The sequence below is a fragment of the Dinoponera quadriceps genome, unplaced genomic scaffold (assembly GCF_001313825.1).
Source record: "Dinoponera quadriceps isolate SergipeBrazil2010 unplaced genomic scaffold, ASM131382v1 scaffold2110, whole genome shotgun sequence".
In the NCBI taxonomy this organism is placed as follows: Eukaryota; Metazoa; Arthropoda; class Insecta; order Hymenoptera; family Formicidae; genus Dinoponera; species Dinoponera quadriceps.
Genome location: NW_014556168.1, coordinates 1,042,741 through 1,054,447, shown reverse-complemented (window position 1 = coordinate 1,054,447; position 11,707 = coordinate 1,042,741). Strand labels below are relative to the sequence as shown.

The 11,707-nt window shown below is 38.6% G+C and overlaps 1 protein-coding gene across 1 annotated transcript; it reads right to left on the bottom strand.

Moving 5' to 3' along the window:
• Window positions 1-3,132: 3,132 nt before the first annotated feature.
• On the bottom strand, window positions 3,133-10,194 carry LOC106747084 (Niemann-Pick C1 protein-like). Its single transcript, XM_014624360.1, has 11 exons — window positions 9,989-10,194; window positions 9,836-9,916; window positions 9,610-9,740; window positions 9,269-9,515; window positions 9,059-9,132; window positions 8,372-8,822; window positions 6,608-6,853; window positions 6,228-6,530; window positions 5,060-5,627; window positions 4,365-4,847; window positions 3,133-3,598 (listed from the first exon to the last, which is right to left on the bottom strand). The coding sequence occupies exons 3-11, from the start codon at window positions 9,729-9,731 to the stop codon at window positions 3,228-3,230; spliced, it is 2,865 nt and encodes a 954-aa protein (XP_014479846.1). The 5' UTR covers window positions 9,732-9,740; window positions 9,836-9,916; window positions 9,989-10,194; the 3' UTR covers window positions 3,133-3,227.
• Between the last annotated feature and the right edge of the window lie 1,513 nt (window positions 10,195-11,707).

Below are 11,707 nucleotides of genomic sequence, written 5' to 3'. Positions count from 1 at the left end.
ATCATTAATTAAAGCGTAACATTAACTCTGTGGATGTAGCCATATTGGTGTGCATGTGAGAAGTGAATGGGGTGAGTGTGGATGAGTGAGCGAATGCGTGCGCGCGTGTGTGTGTGTCTCTGTCTGTGGTCGAGAGCCGAAAGCATTGCACACAGTACCCAGAAAGCGCGTACATGTGTCGTCGTTTTTTTGGAATTCCGCGTCTGGGTGCTGACATATCGCCGCCGGAAGGTCGCCGCGCCTCGAGTGAAAAAAAGAAAAAAGAAATCAAGTCGCCCGCGATCGGGACGACTGCATTTTCTGCGCGTCTTTCTCGGAAGAACTATATCGTTCCCCCTTTGTATCTATACGCACAAATCGCCAAATCACACCGCAGAACCACAAGTGGCCGCGTGCGACAATTCGCTCCTCGCGGCACGCTCGCACGATTCCCGGCTCTCTGCGACTTCGCGTGCTTTTCGGGAACGAGGAAGCCAATCGAATTCGAAGCCGAGTGTTTCACGCGCGATGAGGCGTCTTCGGGTAGTCATACAGCTCTCTCGCCCTCATCCAACGTGGCGTTCTGTCAATGCGTGCGGCTGGCTGGTAAGCGCGAATGACGATGATGCCCGACGTGTATGCGCGTGTGCGTGTGTCCTGTGCGTCAATTCAATGTGCAGTCGTACACTCGTCTGCACAACGGTTCGCGCACGTTCTCTTTTTCTCCGGACCAAGTCGGGAACGCGTCGAGTGGTCCACGATTGCGAGCCACTTCTCACGGGGGGCTTGCATGGCATGATCGGTTGTGAGAGAAATCGAATAGAAAGTACACGGTGTGTAAATATTTTATTATACTCACTCACCCTCTATTGTACTCTTACTCGATAGGTGAAAGTGTAACACTTGCATCTTTCTCGAATCCTCCGTTACAGTTGTGATATATATCGGATGTCTCGTACACTTCGGCATCTGTCGTAACCGCGATCTCACCGCGCAAGCTGGTGAGTAACGGCTCGCAATCGTGACGTATTCGCTCCCGACTTCATCAGGAGAAGCGTGCGTAAGCCGTTGCGCGAACAAGTGTATACGTGGAGAAAGTATTTATTGCTCAAAAACAAAAAAAAGACATCGGAAGACCGTGGTGGAAAGGTAAGGAAGAGCGGGAAGAAGGGTACGGAGTTGGTAGGCTCACGAGGAAGAGGAATTGGGGGAGGGCGGGGTGGAAGGTCGCCAGAAGACGGGAAAGACGACGGTGAGCGGTGGCGAAGGCATCGCCAGACAGGGTAATAATCGCGTCTAAGAAGCCGCGACGGAAAGGAGAGGAGGCGAGAAACGATCACGACTAACGGGACGACGACGGGTGACAGCCAATTAATCAACCAACACTAACGCTTTCTCGAGGATGAGACGTGAAGACACGTGCTCTCTCACGTCGCTCGCCCGCTGTTCCGCGCAGGAGGACGGGGCGTGCGGTACCCTCCCCCGCGCACGCCGACTTCAAATGGTACTAATAAACCCAAAGTGCCTCTGGTAGATTTTTGGGCATAAGCTTGAGTAATAAAGACTACATAGCGTTTACTATAAAAAAAAAAGAGAGAGAGAGGGAGAAAGAGAAAGGAAGGAAAAGAGAGGGAGACACGACTACGACGCGATCGCTGATTATAATAAAACGATAATAAAGAGAAGAGTCGGGGAGGAGAGGGAGATAAGAGAGTAACAAAAGAAAATGAGAGAAGAAGAAAACGAAACTGGCGAGAACGCTTCTCTGACGCGCCCTCCGTCGAATTTCACGCAAAAAGGCGGAGCGGAGTGCGGACGTACCGGGTGTGTGTGTGTGTACGCGGTGCGTACGCTAATTACACGTTTAGATAGATATTACATATAGTCGGTAGCCTAGTCTCTATGTCGGTGTCTGTCTGCCCTGAGTGTCTTTCCCACGGTGTACCCCCTAAGTGCGTGTACCTCGAAACCCCCGGCGAGCAGACGTGCGACTTTCCTCGCTCCACCCGCCCTCGGTCATCGTCGTTTTCGAGTTCCTCTCCCGCCTCTTCCCTGTGTCTGCCCCGATACCGTGTACCGGATCGGATCTTCCCCGCTGTCCCTCCCGAAGGCTCGATATTCCCAGGCCCCCCTCCGCCCTTCGAATAACCCCGAAACACCCCGTCGTAAACGCAAACTAACTGTGCTCACATCACGCGTCATCCGCCACAATTACCGATCGGCACATTTTGCTAAGTGAATATTATTATGATTACGATTATTGATTGTATCGATGGTTCCTCATCAATTATGGAATGTACGATCCCGATTTGTAAAATTCGACTTAACTAAGGAGATGTGTAATAAGTAATCGCCGTATCGTTCGTGCGTGGCTTGCTGCCCCCCGGCAGTCTAACTACCGTCGTGTGCTTGAGTGTGGACAACGTGCGCGTGCCCCGATGGAGAGAAAGAAAGGGAGAGAATGTGTGTATGTATGTGTGTGTGTGTGTGTGTATTTCCGGCAACGCGTGTGCGAGCGTACGAATACGTGTCCTACTACGTCCCTGCCGCCTCTCTATCTGCGTCTTGTTCGACCCGTACGCGTACTCCGGCCCCTCTCGCACGTCGTTCCATCGGCCGTGATTCGACGGTATCGAGAGGGGTGGAAGGAACGAGTGGAAGAAGGGACAAAGAGGACGGGGTCGCGTGTGAAAGGTCGAGCGAATGTCTGTGGACTGTGCAAGACTGAGAGAGGCAGCGGAGGGAGCTCGCCAATCAATCCAAAGGTCGCTCCCTCGCCGCTCATTTTTACGTCATAAACATTAATTACGATTATACATAAAGGATTAAATGCATCCAACAAAAAACATGATTACGTTACGTTTATAATAGTCATGTTCCTTTCCGACGATCGATGATAATTGAGAATAAATCTATATCAACCTTGCTACATTATTTTGTACTTGTTTACTATTTCTTATATAAATATAAATATATATATAATTATCTATATATATATATATATATATATATATATAATTTTTTTATCTTAATATATATATTACCTAAAGATCTATAAATACTATCGCTTTTAAATTATCCGACGTATTACTATTATTATTATTATTATTATTATTATTTTTGTATAAATGTGTGAATTAATAGTACGGATAGTGTAATAATTTTGTATGTTTATTGAACCAAAAATAAATATTATTGATAAAGAACGAGGATGTCTGAAAGAGCACTATCCGCAATTTCTTTGTTCTTTAATTCTCGTCGTCGGCTATGGCGGCTTTCTCGGACATCGGCTGTCGCTGTGTCGAGCGTAAACTTCGTGGCCCAATGACGCTCAGTACAACCGGCAAGAAGATCAGTCCGTGCCAGAGTCCGAACAGGACCACCAAGAGAAATATTTTGAAGAAGGACACGAATACGTAAGACGACGAGAAGGCCAACATCGAGATGGCGAGCAGCGTTGAGCCGGCGCCGTATGCAACCGCTGCACCGATGTACTTGATCGCGTTCAACGCTCGCGTTGTGCGAGCGTTGCGGTCGTCCTGATGCGATTCAGTATTTAGGAAGGCGTGCGCTACGTGCGCGGCGTAGTCAACGCTGAGACCAATGCCCAGTTCGAGACCTGCGAAAGATTACTCATTGAAGCAAAGCAGCCAACGTCAAGTGCACTGATCGACACTACAGAAGAGGATTCGAGCAGAAAGAAGACTTCCTTTACGAACGACGGATGAAAAGGATCCACGTGTATCATACATTTTTGGTTTTGTTCTTAAAACTCGGCTATCTCTTGGTAGCTATATTAGTTTATAATGTCATAGATCAGAAATCATGACATATATGCAGTAAATTTCTTGCAGCATATAGCTTTATGTTTAGCCTGAAATGACCAAAAACCACATGGCTTTGTTGTCTTGCCTGAAAAAGTTGTAATGTCGTAACTCTAAAACTTATAAAATATGCGGCAAAAAAATGCTATGGCGACCGTAACAGCTGAGACGGCTAAAAAATGACCTATTCAAGAATTATTTTGCAATTTTACATAACATATCGGACGTATGTCTCAGTTTACCGCACATTTTACAGGCTTCGGAGTTACGAAACTGCTTTTCAGGGAAAACTAAAAAATAAAGCTATATACCGCAAAAAACTTACTGCATGTCATTTTTCGCCTGTAACCAAATCAGTCTCACTGCCCAAGATAATCGAGTCTTATAAAATACGTCAATATTCAATAGTATTTAAAAGTGAGCTTATTTCACAGCTTTACGAGAAATTGAATGAATACTCTTTGGTGAATACGGTGTTTTTATTCTCAGGTACTCAGGTACTAGGACGAAACCACGATGCGAAGTACAATGCAAAATGCGTAAAATGCAAAATGTACTCACCGATGCAAGATATTATATCTATCGTCAATCCCCAGAAATACATGAAGCCACAAACGTCTAGCAAGGTGAGAAGTACACAGAGCAGAATCCACCAGCAGGTCTGCAACTCAGCGATGACGATAGCCGTGGTACCTATGACGCAGACTAATGCCAGTAAGACGTTTCGTATTACTTCCTGAGAGATCAGTTTGTCGCTAGTCCACGGGCCGAAAAATTTGCACCACACCGTTACGAATCCATGAATTTGCGCTTCTTTTGCTATGTGTCTACTATCGTCCATCGCCGGTATCCACTCGTGAGGACCTTTAAAGGTCTTGAATTTAAAGTCGATGCTTGCAATAGTGATGTGTGGAGTGTTTCTACCACACGTGAACGTGTCGTTGAAGAAGAAATTCCTTTGATATTTGCCACCGGCTCGACTAACGAGAAATTTCGACAAATAATTATGAAATTCGCTGTCTGTGATTGTCGTGGTCTTTAAATCTAACAAAAACGAAACATTGTCGAATTAATTTGCGAAATTATTTTATCGACAAACGAACAGTTCGTTTCAAAAGTGACATAAAGTCGTTCCTGTGCTATACATTTCAAGAAGTTTTAGACTTGAATTATTGCAGTTTTTAGAATACGTTCAATATCAACATTTTGCCACTTTCAAGACGAACAGATCAAATAAATATATTTCAGTAAGTAACCTGTTTTATAATACGTTGACACGAATCTCGCAAAATCAATCGGCCATGGCTCTACTGTTTGAACGAAAGATGCGTTTTCTAAACGTTCTGTTAAAGATATTATCTTAGGCATTTCAGAAGGGAAATCAACACCGTCTCCCATAACGACGAAAGAATTTAATCCATGACCGGGAAAGTTTTGCTTCACAATAAGGGAATACTGATTCAGGTAGGACTCTTTTGGCAACAGCCAAAGGGGGTCGAACCATTGTTCCAGTTGAACAGTACCCACCACGCCTGCAGACATCATTGTGATTGTAATTAATACGATAGCAACTTTCCCAATCGTAGTAAATATCACACGCGAGTACAAAACGTTTATAAATCTCCAAGAAATTGTACTGCTCGGATCTATCAACTCAGACGTGAATTTTTCATGCACTATGCATGGTAACGCCCCACTTCTCTTTTTCTCTATTCTCTTAGTGTCCAAAGTAAAACAGCCGACGAAAAAGGTAATTTGCAGCAGATACGTTACAAGTACACCAACTGCGGCGTAGATGCAAAACGACTGAAGCGATGGTAATATCTAAAAACAGAAATATTGTTGGTGTCTATGGAATCTAATTATACATTATTTATGTAAAAACAGTATTTCTTCTGTAATGTTAGCAGAATCAGACGCAATAATATAATATGTTAATAATATAATAATATGTTAAAATTATATTTGTTTAAATATGCAGAGATTGTTTCCTTATTTAAAGTTCGACTATCTCTCGGCAACTATATTAATTTATGACGTCACAGGCGAAAAATGTTTTTTGCGGCAAATAGCTTTATTTTTTAGTTTTCCCTGAAAAACATAATTGCTTCATAATTCTAGATAGTTTTATTAATTCGAGATAGTTGAGCCTTAAGTTCGAAACGTTAGAAAAGAAACATAACGGTAAGATAGATAAGTCAAACATAAACAGAAATTAAATTCATGAATGGGTCACACAATAAAGCTGCATTCGAAAACCTAAAAACTACTCGACAGGCAATATTTAATTAATCAATCATGATAAAGAAATCTTTACTCTTTTTATCTTGATTAGTCTATTCTACCAGCCGAGTAGAATTTTCAAACGCAGCCTAATGTGCATCATGTTTTTTTTGTACATTATAAAATTAATGTCATACGTACTGTACAAGCACCAATCAAGAATGCCACGATATCAGTAAATGAAGTAACGGTGATAGCAGAACCAGCATGACCTAAAGTTATTCCGACTTTTTCAGTCAATGGTTTATCTAAGATTGACTTGTCGGTATGTATCTGCTTCCATGACGCCATAAATACGAAAATATCATCTATTCCGAGACCCAAGAGCAAAAAAGGTAAAGACGCGTGTACCGGACCGTAAGGGACCCCGAATAGTGAGCATAAACTCACCGCGAGTATAAACGCAGAGCCCACGCACATAAGGCCAATAGTAGTGAGATAAAACTGTAAAAAAAGTGAAAATATTTTAATAACTGGAAGCAGCGAATTTTCATTAAAATAACTGTATTGTGGAAACGTACTCGCCACTCTACCCAGTTCGATTTCGATAGAATCGTCAAGACATAAAGAAACATTAACATAGTTCCTATAGCCAGTTTATCCATATCTTGAAACATGGATGTTCCGCTAATATCTCCGAAACTTCTGCCAGCCTCATAATAAAATACCAACGAGGTATTTTCGTTTCTCTCGTGTTGCAATTTGTCTGAAATGTTTTTTGCTGCTTCCAGGTAAGCGGACTCCCAGTTCAGCACATCTTCTGTTGCCTAAGTGTAAATAAGCGAATTTGTTGTGAATTAATCTGTCATATTTTTGTACTTATTACATGAAGTTGAATTAATGTTATGAATTTAAAGTGAGGTTCTGAGCAAACAATTCGCAGACGTAAATATAATAACATTTACAAGGTGATTCACTTAAATCGGACATCTTAAATATTTTATTTGTTTCTGATGATGTGAAGAAATCTAAGGAAAACGTTGCACAGTTCAATTATTAAGACAAAGTTTCTTTCAAGATAATTTTTTTCATAGACTTGCAAGACAAAATAATTTTTTTTAAATAGCAATTATTTGTTGTTTGTGCGAATTTATAGCCAACATCGAGAGGAATTCAGCAACTTATGACATGACCTTGAGCAGCGACTTATGACATGACCTTTAAGTGACCTTGAGCATGGAAAATTATGTATGTTTGAAAAAAACAGAAAAGTCAAACATTTATGCTTCTCAAAACAAAAATTTATTCAAGGAGGTGTTCAAAATGACGTCCTCCGACTTCAATGCGTTTTTGAATATGATACATAAATAGTATCATTTCTATCATTTATAGTCGCATAAAAAATGTGCTCTCTCATGTTCTCCAGTGTAGTTAGGACACTATCATAAACAATGTTTTTCAACATTCCCCACAAAAAAATATTTAGAGGATTCTAGGGAATATCGTATCTTTAAAAATTCAATACAGTAATCAATATGACGTTAAAATGATCTGAAATTGATATAATCCTGTCGAAGAGCAGATTATCACCAAAAAAAAATTATCGGAAAGTATATAATTCATGTAAAATATTACAACAATGATATTTCGATATTTTTAATTTTTCAATAAAGAAGAGATTTTATAAATAATAATATTACTTATAAATAATATAATATATATACATAAGCACATACGCGTATGTGTGTAATAATAAACATTATGTTTTGACAATTGACATTATAATTTATACTTTAGCAATCTTACATAATCTGTTCTTCGCAGAAATCTAATGAAAATAATATAAGGCCTAAATCATATATACACAGTATGAAAAAACTTCAGAAAGATGGGATAATTTTGTATATTTCTTTTTTCTTCTTTATTTTCCTTTTAATGTCTTTCAAACATATCAGTAGTAAGATAAATCTTAATTTATAATAAGGATTCCAATTTTGTATAATATGAAGATTGCATTCATGGTGTTTTCAACGGCATTGCATCATATTATTCTTTGGTTGAACTCAAGAACTTTTAGCTGAACTCAAGAAAGTTAGTTCAAGGAATTTATATGCAGTGAAACATGAGAATTTCGTACGTATATTTTAAATTTCAATGTGTATGTAAATTGTTTGAACAACTAGATTAATTAGAAAAAATAAACTAACTTGTTAACCATCTAATTTGCGACGAAGACAAAAAAAGTGATGCACTAGCGCTGATAACACAAGTTCCGAACGCAGCTAAATATATATTTAAATATATTTAGATATTATGATTCAGGCCTTGACACGGACTTACCATACCCAATCAGCGGTTCCCGCGGTGTTTCCTATTTTATCCATGTCCACATCAAGGAAATTAACATGAACCATCATGTCCGTCTTTATAGCTGTTGCGGCAACAATTCTACCTCTTTCGTCTAGAGTTATGCCTCCCAGAAGCTCACTGAAGTTCATAGGATGTCCCAGTGTAGGACTAACTTTTACTGTATTTATTTTCTCAATAATTTCATCTGTTGTATCTTCCGCAATTTTAGCACTATCAAAATCCCATATATCTAAAATACTAAATATAAGGCAAGACTTAGGCAAGTTATTCAATACATCGCAATATAGTTCAGTATTGAAATGAATGACAGGTTCAAACGTCGAGTCGTTTAATTTTGAGAAGAGATCATCATCGAAGAAAATGTCTTCAAAGAAAGAGTTTTGTCGTTTCTGCCTATTAGTAGCATAGGTAGAAATGGTAGGAACTCTGTAAATAAATATTTCCATAACAATATATAATTACCTTAACCAGTTAGATTATTTGATAAATATGTCAAAACTTTACTTATAATGAGCAAACAATAAAAAAAAAAATGTCTACAAAATTGAATTAAATGAATTATTAAATGACGAATTAAATATTATTAAATGATTTATTTTAATGTAAGAAACATATATAAAATACGTAGTGATTCTAACAAAAATTTTACATTTTTCACTTACTTCATACAAACATCAGTCCAAAAAATCTTTTCGGTTGTTTGAACAGAGATCATTTCTTTAGTTATTTCGTTTAACTACAACAGAATATAATAAATATAAAAATTTGTGTTTAGTAACATCAATACGTCACTATAATTATTCACTATATTCACTATATTTTATATATTAATTTATGTAACAAAAATGTATACAAAATGATCATATGATTACCTTAATAAGTGTTTGCGGTTCTAAGACATTATTACCAGATAAAATAAATGTCTGAATCCTTAAAGCTTCTTCATAATGTGACATTAGCCATTCAGTATCTAATACAAATTCTGCGTCTGAAGGATTCCAAAGTTTTATCGGATTTTTTTCTTGTCGAAAACGGAATAAACCCAAGATGCAGATTAATATAATCACAGAACATCCTAGCATCCATTTTAATGGATTTCGAGCAATTTTTGTTCCAAGCCTGTACAAAGAATAAAAGTATTATCCTATAAAGTGCCTTTATCACAAAATCAAAGAGTATATTATGAAATTAGTTAATTTTATATAATACTTACAGATAGAAGAAATGCTCTATACCTCTGGAGATACGTTCAGGTATACTACGCCAAAATCTATAGTACGATTGTTTTCTGCCATGATCCTCTTTCAGCTCCATCGTTTCCTTACAATTGCTCATGATAAGGCCCTAACAATGATCATAAATTTAATATACCACAATTCTTCAGTTAAATGTGATCACAAACAGTATTCAATATAGATTACAACTCCAGTTTTACTTGCCTACTGAGTGAATATGCTCAGCAATTAGATAGGGGAGTAGACCAAATATGATGACTAATCGCTGTTGATTACTGCGACCATCTAAAAATCACATTATTAGTATTTTTACAATAAGAACGACCATTATATGACAATATATGACACTTATCTAACCTCAAAAAGCGAGTATAGATTTGAATGGTGATAATTTTTTCACGTATATTTTGAAAAGATATCCACTTGGTTTTGTAAACATGATTTTATCGTAAATATACGAGATACTTGGAAATATTTAATATTATTTTTCATCGTGACTGTCACGCAAGACCTCAGAGATGACATACGCGCAATGAGGTTCGAAAATAAAACAGCGATGCGCATAAGACTCATCACGCATGCGTAAAGAGATGCATCTGAAAAATTTGTTAATCTTTAAGACTACCGAAGTCGACAGACAGATTCATGTATCATTATATGATACATATTTATATCTTAAAATACACTATTTAGTTTATATTGAATATTTTTCCATTAGATTTTTACAATTTGCCTACGATATTATAGTCAAATATATTCAAAAACCGGCAAGATTTTGCGAATTTCGGTTTACAAGATTTTGAGTATAGAAGTATGCATCGTACGATCGTCACATTTAACTTCGAGAATCTCAATCGCTGCTAAGTTCAGTCTTAAAATGTATCATGGCGTGAACGAGACGGCGATGAGAAACCCTTCCGTGGCTTTACGCAATTCTGGCTGACCGAAAGCAAATTTTACGTGCGAATTATCGCCGGGAGTGCTGAAAGTAAGTTTGTCATACATTTGTCGTAGTAAAATATCGTTAAGAAACTGTCGCGAGTGAATATCTCGCGGAACGGTCCTGTCGAGAGTGTCGAATAAAGTTTCGAGCGTTTATCGCGCTACGGTTGGCAGTTCAAATGACTACTATATTATATCCTTTCGACTTGTTGGAGGGTAATGCTCAAATTATCGCTGGGAGTGTCAAATATAAGTTTTATGCGCGTTGGTCTCAGCAAGATACCGTTACGAAATCATCGAAAACAAATGTTTCATGGGACAAACCGACGATAGTATCGAGCGTTTCCCGTCGCCAAATCGTTAATATTGTTAAAATCGTTACGTTGATCAAAGTTGTCTCTCATACTTTGCTTGCTGTGAATCACGCGCTTTTTAGTGAATAAACGAACCACAATAATCGAGAAAATTGTTTTCATCGGCCATTTTGAAGATTTCGAGAATCTCAATCGTTGCTAGGTTCAGTTTGAAAATGCATCATGGCGCGGACGAGACAACATCGGAAAGCTGTTCCGATTGTCGCTCGTAAGAGATGAATTTCGCGCGCGAATCATCGGTCGGGAGTGCCGAAAGTAAGTTCCGCGCGTTTTTCGTGGCAAAATTCTGTTAAAAAACCGCTGAATAAGGGACTGTCTCGCGGAACAGAACTGTCGTGAGTGCCGAATAAAGTTTCGCGTGTTCGTCATATCGGGGCAATTTGAAGTTGAAGTGTATGTTGCATTTTCGACTCGCCAGAACGAGATCTTACTCGTGAAATATCATTAGGAGTGTCACTTGGGAACATGAAGCGTAATCATCGTGTTCTAGCAAGCTGGACTTCGCGTTAGTGCGTCTACAATCCACCGAATAAATTGTCGGTGAGTATCGATAGATCGAAGGATTGCAGTTTTTCATAATTGAAATTTTATTTAAATTTTCGATAGTACAAAAAGTATCAATATTAACCACTTCACCAAGTAAATAACGTTATTCGCAATTGAATATTATAAACGCAGTGCTAACTGGAAATTCGCCTCGTAATTAGTTGACATTTAAAATTGTATTATTTCTAATGACTTACCCAACTATTTGACGTCA